Source organism: Apteryx rowi, unplaced genomic scaffold (genome assembly GCF_003343035.1).
Source record: "Apteryx rowi isolate R43461 unplaced genomic scaffold, aptRow1 scaffold_664, whole genome shotgun sequence".
NCBI classification, from domain to species: domain Eukaryota; kingdom Metazoa; phylum Chordata; class Aves; order Apterygiformes; family Apterygidae; genus Apteryx; species Apteryx rowi.
In genome coordinates, this window is record NW_020450943.1 from 267674 (window position 1) to 282094 (window position 14421).

General features: G+C 35.9%; 1 protein-coding gene across 10 annotated transcripts in view; it reads right to left on the reverse strand.

Annotated features, from left to right (window-relative positions):
• Nucleotides 1-14421, reverse strand: part of WDR19 (WD repeat domain 19) — a 47330-nt gene that overhangs the window by 23471 nt on the left and 9438 nt on the right. For 6 of the 10 annotated variants that reach the window (XR_003256565.1, XM_026085294.1, XM_026085293.1 and 3 more), the window contains 13 exons: nucleotides 13845-13960; nucleotides 12488-12568; nucleotides 10725-10837; nucleotides 9308-9481; nucleotides 8017-8087; nucleotides 7115-7287; nucleotides 6910-7024; nucleotides 6062-6168; nucleotides 5523-5645; nucleotides 3559-3708; nucleotides 2886-3033; nucleotides 2045-2249; nucleotides 1327-1486 (listed from right to left, as the gene is read on the reverse strand). Coding sequence is in view for 9 of the 10 variants with exons in the window: in XM_026085294.1 (XP_025941079.1) it covers nucleotides 1327-1486; nucleotides 2045-2249; nucleotides 2886-3033; nucleotides 3559-3708; nucleotides 5523-5645; nucleotides 6062-6168; nucleotides 6910-7024; nucleotides 7115-7287; nucleotides 8017-8087; nucleotides 9308-9481; nucleotides 10725-10837; nucleotides 12488-12568; nucleotides 13845-13960 (1736 nt within the window). In the remaining variant the exon portion in view is untranslated. Of the gene's footprint in view, nucleotides 1-1326; nucleotides 1487-2044; nucleotides 2250-2885; nucleotides 3034-3558; nucleotides 3709-5522; nucleotides 5646-6061; nucleotides 6169-6909; nucleotides 7025-7114; nucleotides 7288-8016; nucleotides 8088-9307; nucleotides 9482-10724; nucleotides 10838-12487; nucleotides 12569-13844; nucleotides 13978-14421 lie in introns of all 10 variants that reach the window. The other 4 variants (XM_026085296.1, XM_026085295.1, XM_026085298.1 and 1 more) reach the window with 4 other exon arrangements.

Sequence of the window (14421 nt, forward strand, 5' to 3'; positions counted from 1 at the left end):
AGCAGGTGCAGGAATGAAGACTGTCAGAGCAGTGCCAATAAAATAAAAAGTCTTCAAGCCTAACTGTTGTCAAAAGCGAAGATGACATAGACTTGCTACACTTTGCCTTCACTTTTATAAGGTGAGCTAGTACAGGAAATAACTTAGTCAATGTCAATGGATAAGCTTCACTCATCAGACAAATCTTCCCAGTAATTTCAAAAGTTTTTGACTTTACTAGGTATAAGAGGAAAAGGTGAAGGAGGGATGAATCTTTTTAAGAGAAGGATTGCTGATCAATTTGGCCATGGGAGCTTTCGCAAGTTCCAAAGCTAGAAGGGTTGAATAGCCCAACTTAGAAATCAACATCATCCTCAAAGCTTCAGATTCCTAGAACCAAGACTTTCATGGCCCTTTCAAATAAAGAAGCCTGCAACTTAAACTCAGTATCTTCTCTCATTCAAGGTTTAAAAAAGCCAGCAGACAGAGCACACTCTGAGGCAGAACAGATACATGGACTGCAAGAGTAGTTACACAGAGATGAAAAGTAACCTTCAGTCATCAAGCAGCTATATAAACTCATCATGAACAATGAATGAACAAGTCAAAATTGGMTGCATACCTGAAAGAAACTGCAGCAGCTGCCTCGAGAGTACTCTTGAAAGCAACTGTAATATAGTGAACCTCATGCCTATATACTGCTTGCTGAACTGGACAGCACCTTCTAGAGGTATCTCAGAATCCCAGAATAGTTGAAGTTGGAAGGGATCTCTGGAGATCATCTAGTCAAACCCCTTCCTGCTCAAAACAGGGTGAACTAGAGTGGGCTGTTCTAGTTGGTCTAGTTCTGTATTTTATCTAAACAAGAACTCAAGCTGGGGCATCTAAATTCAGCCAGCAATAATCTTCCCTTTACTACCTAACTGTAGAAGTATCTAAACCTCATCAAGCAATTTTCTAGTTGGTGTGAAAATTCTCTAGATGTCCACATTTAACACTGTGCATTCTCAAAAGCACCTCAATCAGAGCATTTACCAACTTTATTTCACAATCACTGGCTAGCAAGTGATAATCATTATCGAGGAAGTAGAAATAATGGGTCTAAAGTCAGTTCCCACATTCCAGGAGAGTACCAAAACCATTTCAAGAGGAAAACAAGCCAGAGTTGTGTGGCTTAGACACCTTCTCCTCTATAATCATTAACTCCTTTGAAAATAATTTACCTTCCATTTAAAAACAAACAAATGAACGAAACCCCCACAAAAATAAGAATTCACCAACTCTTTAAGAACAATTAAACCATAGTATTTCCTATTTAGGAGAGACTTCATTACTTTTACATTTTACCTTTATTTGCTCTAGTGACATCACCATCCCAGCATTACCAAATGCTCGATAAACACGTATTGCAAAGTCCACCTCCATGTGATATAAGCAAGCTCTGGCCAACTCATTCCAACCAGACTGGTCATTCAGAAGTTTGCACACCTCCCAAGCCTCAGAAAACCTATGCAAAGTAATAAAAATCAAAAAACAAAACAAATGTTACTTGCTCCTAATATACCCCCTCTTAAACTATTTTCTTCCTAATCCTAGGACAGGGAAAACTTAAGAATCATTTCTTTCTAAGCCATGGAGAGATAAACATGTCAGGAAGAAAGGAGAAATAAAAATGCATAACTTACAGTTCTTTTTCAGCTGCTTCTACCACTCTTCTTCAGGAAACCATCTGCGTTCCCTACTCTAGGTTTCTTTCCATTTTACTTATTTTGCTTTGCTTCATTGCAGTGGAAGGGCAGTGGGCAAGATGCACCTTCAGTCAGTTTTGCAAGAGCCACTGCCACAAAACCCAGAATCATTCTTAAAAAAAAATTGTTTTAGCTTTTACTTGACAGTGGAAAAACAAATGAACCAGCACTGGGTCACTTTCTTTATCTGAAAGCTACAGGGACTGATGGATCGATCTAATTTATCAATATTCAGCATGACATCTTTAGATCACCAGGATATGCTGTATTGCACAGAAGAAAACAATTTACACAATATAATTAAAAAGCAGACGTACCTTTTCAATATTAAAGTCTGAGTAAGCATTTGTGCCAGCTCATTAGGTCCGAAGTCTTTCAAATTGCCAAGGAAACTGTGAGTACTAAGATAGATATTGTTTGTTTTCCCACTCTGAGTCTGACAAGTTAATTCTCCATTATACAACAACAAAGGTTTATGGGAAAAGGGGACTTCCATGCTGCCTGCCAAAATAATCTTGGATCCTAGATTCAAAGATCAGGATGAAAGGAAGACATTATTTAAAAAAMAAACAAACAAACAAACAACCCTTCTTGGTAAAATGTTTAATAAACAGTCACAACTGAAATAATGTAGACCTGCTGGCCATTAATTCAAGGTCTTGAATCTTGACAGTCACGATCTACTGTTATGTGTATATATTTTTTAAAGAAGTAAAAAACCCCAAAACTTAAATCTAAATGATTATGATCATTTTCCAAATGTTTGTAGATTAATTTGTTAATGTTTTTCTGTCACAAACATGGAAATAGCTATGATTAAAATTCTGGTTAACAGTATAAGTGAATAAGTTTTGTCATCTTGATCCTAATATTTCCTCATGAACACTTCAAAATACAATTAAAGCACAATATATAACTTTCAGATCAAATATTATAATATCAAGAAACTTGCGGAGTTAAGGCTGAAATGCCTTGCTGGAGCTTTACAAAGAAACCTATACAGCAACTATTTCTCTATTAATCAGTTATACTTCAAAGCTTTCGTAACACTACTTATTTCATATGGAGTTATGAAAATTTTTAATACAAATGCAAAAACAGAACATGTTTTGCTTTATTAACTAAATAGCAAATAGGATTTTTCAAGTATTACAGTACCTTGAATGGCATCTTTATGAAAGACATAAGTGTACACTTTATCATCATCATAAGCAGCAAAAACACCCTTATCCATTGGCCAGTTTTCCCATAGGATTCCTTTAATAGTTGGTGAGAAATCTGGAATCTCATATAATCTATCATTAACCTACAAATAATGCAAAAGTAAAATTACTAGGAAATAAGAGACCAATGAGATGAACTGAATATTCATTCTGGTTATCCATGAAAATAAAATAAAACAAGGAAGATAAGTAGTCCAGAAATATATAAAACTGTATTAGGAAAAGGTTTTCTTATGAGTGGTGACTCTGAATTACTTCCTTTGTGAGTTCGACAAATAAGTTAACAGAGAAAACACAAATGTTATATGAATGACATAAAAAAGGTGTAGGGACAAGCAGTGCAACCGAAAAGCTAACATACCAGTATTTGAATACACAAACAGATTAATTTCTGAAAATTACTGCTCAGAAATTTAATATTATGAAATTGCTCTGATCTAATATGACTTTTATTTCCTTACGTTACCATTAGGTTATCATCAGGCCTCCTTAACAATTTCTTCTTTCAGTATACATGTTTGAGTGACAAGCTTTTTCATTCTCTATTAAAAGCATTATGTAGTTGAAAAAACTGCTTGTAATGGCATAGGTATCCCAAACTAACTTACTGGACAATAGACGAAGCCATCACTTTTGTCATCTATGAAAACCAATTTGGTTCCATTAGGATCTGGAAAAATTTTTCTCACACTGACAGGATGCCGATATTCATTCACATACTGCCAGTCTTCAATGTAGAAATAATGAATAACTCCAGTCTAATGAGAAATAACAGAAAAGTTATAACAGAAATAACATTAATAAGTATCAAGTAGATAATTAATTTAGTTGTAGTGTCTCCTATCTTAGAGTGCTGAGCATGAAGAGTGTTTAAAGAAAAATACTCCCAGCTTTTTTGGGGCTTCTTTCCTCATTGTCAGCTGGTCTTGGCAGCATAGGAAAACTTGAGGCTTTTCTGTGGGGGTGAGGGGAGGGCTAGTGGGGCAGTTGGGTTTTTTTTGGTTAGTTTTTTGTTTTTCTTAAAGACAACCTCACTTACTGCCCTCCCCACTAGAAAGACAAGAACATCCCTTAACACATTGTAGCAGAAGAAAGTAATACAGTATTTTATTTCTTACTTCTCTGCTTAGCACAAGTTGTCACTGCCTCTACATATGATCACAAAAACCAGAAACAGACTAAAGACCCAGAAGTCCAAATGCTCCAAGCAAGCTTTAGGCACCCTCAGTTGAGAGCACAGTTAAACACCAAAACTGTWAGATCTTCTGCTAAGATCTGAATAACCTACTGCAGGTGCCTCTTTCTCCACAGATATACAGGAAATTAAGAGAAACTAAGTATCAGATTACAAACTTCAAGTAAGGCGGGTGAATCTGGAGCTGAAACTTTCAGGCCCTATTACTTGACTGGTTTTCAAGCAAAATGTAACCATGAGAGAATTTCAGAGAAGAGGGAAGGAGAGGAGAGATCTTGTTCTTGTAGTACTTTGTGGAGAAATGCTGTCTTTCCCGTGACATTCTATAACCAGGAAGAATGCTTACTTCTTTCACCAGAGAAGCTTAACTTTCAACCAGAATGCAAAAATTTGCCTCCAGTGAAGAACCATACACTCTTAAGTACAGATGTACTTACTTCAGGGTAAAAAGGCAATCAAACTGATTTGTGATAACACTGTTTTTCAACTGGTTTTGCACAAAGAACAACACAAAATAAAAGAAGGCTTCTGAAGTCAATTATAAAACTTGTGTACACCAAATTGATCAACCGTGAATTTACTATTTTAAATTTATCAGTACCAGTTTAGGTAAAAAGGCAAAAGAGAGGTGGAGAAGCCTTAAAATGCTGCAAAACCATTAATGTTATTAAACCAGTGATAACATCAGATATGGCAATTCTGCCTTTCCTCTGTAAGATCAATATATCACTCTGTGTCATAAAGAGCCAATACTACAGTGACAAATGTATCCTGTATTCCCAGTGCTAGAAAACATTAAAAAAGGAAAGGAAACTACCCTTACACATAGAAAAATCCCCTTAAAAATCCACAAAAATGCTCATATCCTTATTCAGTGCCCTCCTAATTCCCTTTTTTGTTGCAGTGACTAAAAGCCCACTGACATAGGCTTCAACAAGTCAAGACCTCCATTCAACCTTTAATGCTTGCTTACCTCATTACCTTTTGTCCCCATATATCACATCATCACCTTAATTAACATATTTTCAAGGCAAGTGCTATCCTTTTTTCTCTCATCTGGAAGACATTTTGATTGCTAAACCTTTCACTACTGCAATATGATTACATTCTGCTATTAAGATCTGTGTTTTGCAACAAGCATTAGTAAAGGCCAGATTTAATCTTCTTGCTATTGCATCTCATATAAATGCAATAGTCAAGGAAGCTGGATGCAGTTTTGACTGTGTTTGCATAAAGTTCTTGCACAGAAAATAATCCACACTAAATTTCTCAGAATCACAAATTTTATGCTAATAATATAATGAATAACAATCCAAGTAATTCAGATAAAAACATATTCCATCTAAAAAGACCATTTAAAACAGAAATAATACTCACATCTGTACCATATATGAGGAAATCACCAGTTAAAGCATGGCACAAAATTCGACTTTTATCATCATCTGCTGGGAAGAGTCGAGTCTCTCGCTCCTCCTGAGCATCCAAACTTTCACTTTCTATCTAAATATAAAGGTGAGAATGAACTGGAAAACTCCATTAATAAAATGAGATATCAGAGTTTTGCCTGTATCAAACTGTAAGGAAATGAGATGAGAACCACCTTTCATGTGCATCACTTAAAAACCCACTATCAGCTTCTGCCAAGTTCCCACAGAAACTTTTAAAATAAAACTTGCTAAACAGTTCACAGGAAAACACTTTCTCCTCCCCTGTTCTAGACTTAGATTATATTTCTAAAATCTTCAGGAATTCAGTTTTATATCTTACTAGGTGGCAAAAAATGTCTAAAGACTTTTTTACTTTTATCTCCGTTATGTGAAGAACACTCCATTTTCTCTCATTTTTAAAATTTCTGTAACTAATTCAGCTTAGGTGGACTCAATTAATTCAGTGCTCAAAATCAACAGTGTCCTTACCATATGCAACTGGACTTTACCCTCAAAGAGAGCAGCAGCATAATCAGAATTAAGATGTATACTTGCTACTGTCCCCAGGTACTCCACGTCTTTGAGCTTTTTTACATCTACAGAGTTCAAAGAGAAAAGAAAAGGTATAAATATGTTGTATAGGTCTTCATTTATCATAATCTGAATTTGCAGCTGAGTAACTAGATGTGAAGAACTCGCAATTGAACAGAAAGGGGACAAGTCACATGTAAAGAGGCTTTCTTGATAGCAATCAGAAACTAATTAGAAAGTACAAGAGAAACTCTTCCTATGCAGCTGTGACTAGTGTTCTTATAGTTTTGATTAATCTATTTTATTAAAAAAAGGTGCTGTTTAGAAAGGCATGAAAGCTTTAAATCCACTGTCTAATATCTGAATACAACATAAGCAATTTTACCTTACTCCCTGCAAACTATATGGACATCTATGGAACTGAGAATTTAATCTTGTTGATGGTGTAGTCCCTAGCTACTCTGCCACAATAAGTATTTAAAGTCATGGTCAAATAATTTCTCAAAAGCTAAGAAGTCCTTCATCGGTTAACAACATAATTTGATAAAAACCTCAAGAAGGAAATATTCTACACTTCATTACTAATATCTTGAACTTGAAGTTTTGTTTAAATTATTTACAATGCCTTCTCATAACTGCTTCAGCCTGTGAAAATCATTGTCCAGTCCTAATAGGACCATATGGCGATTCAAGTTGTTATTGTACAATATAAAATGTTAAAAGCTGCTAAATGCAATACTAATATCATAGAATAAGACACACAATGATGTAGCAATTTAAAATAAGAGAATTAAATTTATGCTTACTATTCTCTCCAAGTGCGTAAAACCAAGCCCGATTGTTCATTCCTACAGCCAAATGATAAACACCAATAGCAACAAAACTGGGCTCTACTTCAACAGAGACCGTGACTGGTAGCTCCTGTAAGAAACATCATACCAATTTTAATGCACTATTATTACTTGTTTTACTTATATCTAAATGAACTTTAAGAGAAACAGATTATCATACTCTTTCCACATGATTGGCTACAGTAACTTCAAGAAGAGAAGTGAGGTATGCAATCCTTGTACTGCAAGCATCTCCGAGGACTGGAAGCTTTGTCAAGAAAACATGGAGTGATCCTCTTCGTGTAGATACTGCCAACAACTGTCCATCATCTGTCCAAGCCAGCTGATCTACACCTAAAACATTTACAAGTTTTTGCAGGAAAATCCTTTGATTACTGAAACCAAGAAGCAATTGTTTTGCTTTAAAATATGACAATAGCAGGAATTCACAAGCTGGAATATACATACTAAGGTATTCACACCTAATCAGTTAATCATCCTTTTGACATTAACTGTTATCATTCAAACCAAAACCATAACTTACTAATTAAACAGTTGTCTAAGAGTGAAGACTTGACAATAACTGAAATAATTACAGATATTAAAACAGGAGATAACAACGGTGGTAACTCATTACCCCAAAACAGTCTCACAACAATGTTCTGGAAGCCACAGGCACAAACCCTACGTATCAGGATGAGAACAGATTAAGTATTATCCCTTAGTACAACAGAGACAAAAAAGCACAAAAAAATTCCACCCTCCCAAAAAACATGGAAAGAAGCAGGAACCTGTTAAGTATATTATCTTAGTAATCAATAAAATATTCTGAGTGCTGTACTTCTTCATACTTTGTACAGATAAAAAAAACTTGTTAAAAGTAACTGTGTCCTCCTACCTTGCTGTGGGTCACCTCCTAATGCCTTCGTGTTGGGAAAGAAGGAATTTATGATACATTCTATATTTACACAGTTTTTCAACAATGGTATTTTCAGGTACTTCACTCATGTAAACCAAATGACACAAAATTCTGTTTTCCCTAATTTGTAAAAATTTCTATCCTTATGGAGATTATTAACATACCTTTATTTTCATCATCCAAGTTTATTATAGCATACATTTCTCTCAGGTCTGACAGATCATGGATTTTAATGCTAAAACAAAAATAAACAGTTATTCTCAGTAAAATAAATCTCAGTCATCACGAGCTGGAAAAAACCCAACCCAAACCAATCTAGACTAATGAAGCAACATATTACAGCAGGAATGCAAAATGGTTTCCATTTCCTAAAGAGCAACATACACACACACTCATTGTTATCCATCACTCTAAATACATTATCACTATAAAGGTACAAGAAGATTCTCTCACAGAACTAAATTTAAGGAAAAGGCAGGACTCTTCCAATTCCAAAGGCCTGAAGCGGGGTGGAAGTAATACTCTTCTTCCTTTTTTGGCTTTTACAATACAGGTTAGGTCACATAGACAACCCTGATGGACTAACACTGCCTGAAGCATGAATCTAAAAAACTAGCTTTCAATCCTGCTTTGCATAAAAATGGACAGATTGAGATCTTTCTTATGCTGCCGTATTACTCAATAAATGCTAAAGAATCTCATTAAATAATATTGATTGATAACTGAAGAGCTTGAAGGTGTACCATGTTTTGTTTGTAAGTACACCACTCTCAGTGTGAAAGTGTCACACACAAGCAGTCTGCTAAAGTCACACACACACAGAACTGAGGACAGGCAGAATGATCTGACTCTAACTGTCACTCAGCTCCTTCCTCACCAAAGAATTTGGATATCACAGAAACAGGAAGTAGCAGAGGAGCTATAGGACATATATTCTACTATACTATATAGTATACTATACTATGGACAACATATTTTAAAAGAACTCTAGTCTCTGTAACTATTTCTTCCTTAATGGCTTATCCATTTATATTTTTCACTAGATCACAGGTAAGACCAAAGGCCAGAGAGGAGGATATTAGTGTTTTTAACATACTCAGTACAGCTTTAAATGAATAGTTCTCTTACTGCTAAGAAGATGCCCATGGTCCAATTTATAGATCATACTAAAGAAAGTCTGACATTTTTGTAGCCAAGTAACACATTAAAAAAGAAAGTATCAAAAGAAACCATCTATAAATATTACAGTTTAATTTTAAGCGCATTACAATTCAGAGATTTGGGGCAAGATAAGCTTCTCCTAACTTTAGGAAGAGAGGGAGCTCCAGAAAGCAGTTCATCTCACCTCCTGCTCTTCACTGACTTCTTAGGGAGCCTTGTAGACTAGCTTTAATGCTGACCAGCTAAAGTTACATAAGATGAATCCCATTCTTTATTTATAAAACTGTCACTCACCAATTATCTCCACAAGATGCAGCTTTGTTTAATGACTGTGATATAGCAATGCTGCTTAGATTATCCTTATGATTATGAGCTTGAAAGATTTCTTGACCTATCTCACGAATGTGTGTAGAAATAACTACAAAACACCCTCGTGAGAAACCAATCATAATGTAGCCATCACCATACCTGTTGCAACAACAACAAAAAAAAGCAATTCAGAAAAGAGATCTATGTAAAATGTTTTTTCTCAGACTACTGGGGTAACTGTCAATGCCTCTCCTCTCTAATGGGAAAAATAATCAAATTATGGGAATGTATATATACAATGTAGTACAATATAGTACAATACAGATTAGGGGAAAAACAACCAACAAAAATGAGTTTGCCACACAAGGCTTTCCAGCCCAGCGTCCTCTCGTAAGTCCTCCTTGTTCTTGCTTCTAGATTCTATAATGCCACTCTGCTTTCAGCAAGGAACATACATGGCAGCGGTGCTAGGAAAAAGACCTCTGTTATCTTTAGAATGAGCATATCAAAAGCTGAAAACTTCCATTTCAAGGTTTTGGCTGACTTGGTCTCATCAAAGCTATGTGGAAAAATAATGGCAGACATCCTGCCCTTAAGGCATTATCTGTGTAAACACAGCAGAATTACCAAATCTACAACTATATTTGTGATTAGCTTGTTTACTTTTCAGAGAGTCAAGCAGAAATAAAGAGGTAAGACAGAAATAGTTGCATGCTGTAAAGATGAATTCAAACAAATATCTCAGTTATATAGTTAAAAAAAAAAAATTGCAAGGAAAACAGTCCATGTATTGCTAGCCATGTGGCCATAAGTTAAGAAACATATAGCTACAGGTTTTCTTACAGAGCTTCAGTGTGAGGGATGAATGTCAACTTCCCATTGACTGAACGGGCATTAAAGGATACAACTCAAAGATAGAGAAACAGACAACTACTTTTTGGGTAAAGAGTTGGAACATCTAGCTTGGGATTTCTTCAAAGGAAGATTACCAATTGGAATATGTAGCAGGGAGGCTAAAAGAACTTTGCACAACTTTGCAAACTAACAAACTAGCCAAGAAAATCAGCCCCACTCTTTCAGCTAGTTCTTTCATCAATTTCTCATCCGAAAAATCCCCACCCTATAAAGCCTTCAATTTTATCTACTGCCAGGATAGCAACAGTATTACTATTATAAGTCTGAGCGCGCCAACACCAATTACATTTTGACAGTACTGCTTTTATAGCCATTATATTGTTAAGTAAAGCAATTACAAAATGTAGACTCTTTAAAAGGCTACAGTATAGCCAAGAAATTTCCAATGTCAGCAAGGGATGCTTTCATTTCTAGCATTTATCAGAACTACTGGGAAAACCTTCAGCTTGTTATCATTAAAATGTTGCATTAAGAAAGTTGTGCTCACCATCTGTACGTAACAATATTGCCATATGGCTGCTGAAATTTCAGATCAATTGGGTTATCAGGATCATTCAAATTAAAAAGAAAGAGAGTCTTCTTGCCGACCACAACACTTACCTGCCAATGAATGAAAAGGAAAAATAAACTCAGTAAGACCAGTATCACTTTAAAATAAGACCCTACATCATCACTAAAAGATGAGATATAGCATTTTCAATAATCCTTAAGAATCCCATGGATCTGAATTCTGGATCTTTCTCAACAGTGGAAGAGAGTTTCAGGATACCCTCTTCATAAGCCAGCAGTTCACAGATCTAAGTGCAAGCCCAGCAGAACACAGATTTCAAATTCAACACCTTCCCCCCAGGAAGCATTAAGTCTGCCACCATTTCCTCTGAGGAAAAGACAACAGACCACACGGAGTTACCCTGTAAACTGTGAACTGGACTACTCTCACTTGAACTATGRTATGTTTTTTGATCCACAGAACTCCTACCTCTAAGACGGAAGGGAACACTATCACAACATTGACACATCAAGTAACTTGCTGCCACTACAAAGATATAAAGACAATTCCAGAAGAAACAGCCATTTCAGTGTGTATTAAATATGTGATATTTATGGCTTGAGATCAGTCTAGGTGAGTGCATTTTATTTGAGGAAATCCACAGAGAAGTTGGACTTCAGAGTGGAAGAAAGGTTCAAATTTGTTTTTTTTTTTGTATTCTTTTTGTCACCAAAATGCGTTTATTGTTAGACAAAAGTAAAACACTAATTTTAGAAAAAGGACAGAGAAGGAATTTGTCTTGTCTTTGACAAAAATATTTGAAGGGTTTTATATTACCTTCTGTTCCCACCCTCAGTCCTCAGTTCCTGCATTTTCAAAATGTCTGTTAACTAAAATTTCCCTGGAAAGTAGAAAACATTTCACTCCATACAGATAGGCAAAACCCAGGTCTTTGTCAGTGTGACATGGGAAATTCCTTTGTGACCCCTATACTGTAAAGATCTAATCCTGAATATATGAGAATTTAATTATGCTGCCTGTACTTTAGTATATAGATACGGCCAAATTCTAATACAGTAACACCCTGCTATCCATGGCTTTTCTATCTGTCATTTTGACATTCCATTGCTGATCATTTAATAACGTGCTCTGCTAACTGTTGTCATTACCCCATTTCTCTGTGCTTCACCATTGACCGATCTGACGGACCTTGAGTCACTTGGGAAGAATGATTGAAGACAATGAAAATGCAGCCATTTAGAAAGAGGTAGAATGCTCATACTAGAAGTTTTACTTCAGTCTCGTAGATGCTGAGGTTTGCACAGGCTGAAATCTTTCAGAGTGGTGATCTGTTCTAAAAACTGATTGCTGAAAAACAGCCTCTGAAAGCTAGCATCTCAGCCATTTTCATGATCCTGCTCCTTCCTCTCCATCTGTCATATGTATATACTGTTGTGTATTTATGCTGTGTGTATTTGTTTAAGTCTCTGCACACATCTTCATCTATTACACTAACCGTTATAGCAAAACTGTTCAATTATCTGTCATACTGATAATTGTTGCACTTTTCATGAACACATCCTCATTGAATAAAGAGGTATGGCTATACTTCAAAAGAAAGTTTTGAAAAAAAATCTTCAACATCAAATTTTAAATCAAGGAAGAAAAAAAAAATTACTTCCTAGTGCACAGAGATTGCCAGCAGAAACCCTGAAACATGGCCTCAACACTCTTTGTAGTATTTTGTATTGACTTCTTACTGTGCTTTCCCTGGTTGATATTCTTTCATCAGTCTTCATAACTGAGAACTGCATATCACTGGGATCTGAGCTCACTGAGGTCTGAAAGAAATAAGTGCAGATTGGGAAATCAATATTTACTGTAGCAAATGCTGATGCTAAAMAATTGTATTACTGCTGCCCTGGACATTTTAGTGTTAGGATGGATGGAAACATGACCTCAGTTTGGATCACAATGACATGTTATATAGGAATTCACTTGAAGAAATACCTAGAAAACAGTTAGAAATACAAGTCCAAAGAGAGAAGGAAATATCAAGATGAGGAGAAAAGCTTGAAAGATGATATTATACAGATAGTATTAACTGAAGCAGTAAAAAGAAACAAGGTCATTCCCAAAAGAATGCAAACCAAACAGAGAAGACTGAGAATGAGACAAACAGGTTAAATATTTCCAATGCAGTATAATACGGATGTAGCTTATCTGGTTTGGGTAGTGATAGTAATCTAGCTGCAGTAGCACAGGCTATTGCTTTTGTAGTCAGTATGAGATTACAAAACCTCGTAAACTAGCCTTGTTCAGGTCTTTACTGCCTTGACAGTTTCTAGTATCTGAGCTAGCTATTTTAAAGCACAGACATATCCTAAATTTTTTTTTCTTTCTTCCTCTACAATGTAGGGATATCTTTAGATACAAAAGTGGAAGCATATGAAACGAACTATGAAAGATTTCATACTGTCCTTTGAAAACCTTGAGTGAACCACCATTCATTAAAGTTCAAGAAGTCAAATACACTCATTGCCACATTATACCACAACTGTCTTTGCTTGGAAGGACTGCGATGTATGTAAGCAAACAATGCTTAATTAGAGAATCTGAGTGTACTTGGAAGAAGCAATGAAATCAACCTCTCAGCGATGTGATGGAGGTCCAGTCTAGGACAAATCCTCAAACATCAGAAGCAAGTCTCATTGTTTAACCAAGGTAAAGCAAAAACAACACTATAAGTATTCCCTAAACACCTTATAAAGAGTCATGGGAGAGCTGTCCTACGCTGGACCTGGGAAAGACTACACTCCTAAGACCCTGTTGCAATGGACACAAACCAGAACCAAGGTTGAGAGAAGTATGTTTAGGCAGCACCAGAGCAGAATTGCAGAGATTCCAATATCATAAATCATGCTGCATAACACAGACTAAGATATTCAGATACACCCGCATCCTGTGTGAGTTTTCCCAAGGCTTTTTTGTCATGAAATCAGTGGGACTGAAAAGGTAGAAGCTACCATGAGTCCCAGTTTCCCTGGACTGTGACTGTCTCAGGGACCAGGAGTATTAATGTATGTCTTGCATTCAAATGAGGTTTATAAATACTACCTGTCTTATAGTATCCCCTTCCTGATTGCTTATAGTAATCATTTTGTCTTCGCCTCCTAGTGCCAAAAGGTTCTCAGTACTCCAGCAACCGCAAGTAATCCGCTTACTGTGCTTACCTGAAAAAGAAACAAACCTATAGGACATAAATGAACGCAAACACAAAAAGTACGGGATGGAAATACGGTCTGTTTGGCCACTCAAACACAGATTTTCATAATGTGAAACAACCTACCAGAACAATTAAATCAAACTCAATTGTCAAATTTTTATTCTAAAGTTTTTAGCTTTCTACTGCCAGATGAAAGTCTTTTCACCTTATAAGAACCTGCACAGCCACTGGTCTTCCCTTTCGTTGCATCAGATTTCTGGAGACTATGCTACAGCCTTAATTTTTCCATGTAGAGGTACTCTAAGCCATAAAAAAAGTAACTTAGTAACAACAACAACCACACACACCCTTTGCAAACTGTAAAGCAAGAAAGATAACAAAAGTTTCTCATGAGGCAGCACTAGCTATGTATAATCTTTTTTTTAACATAACATTGTAAAAATATAGCAAGGACAACAAAACAGAAGT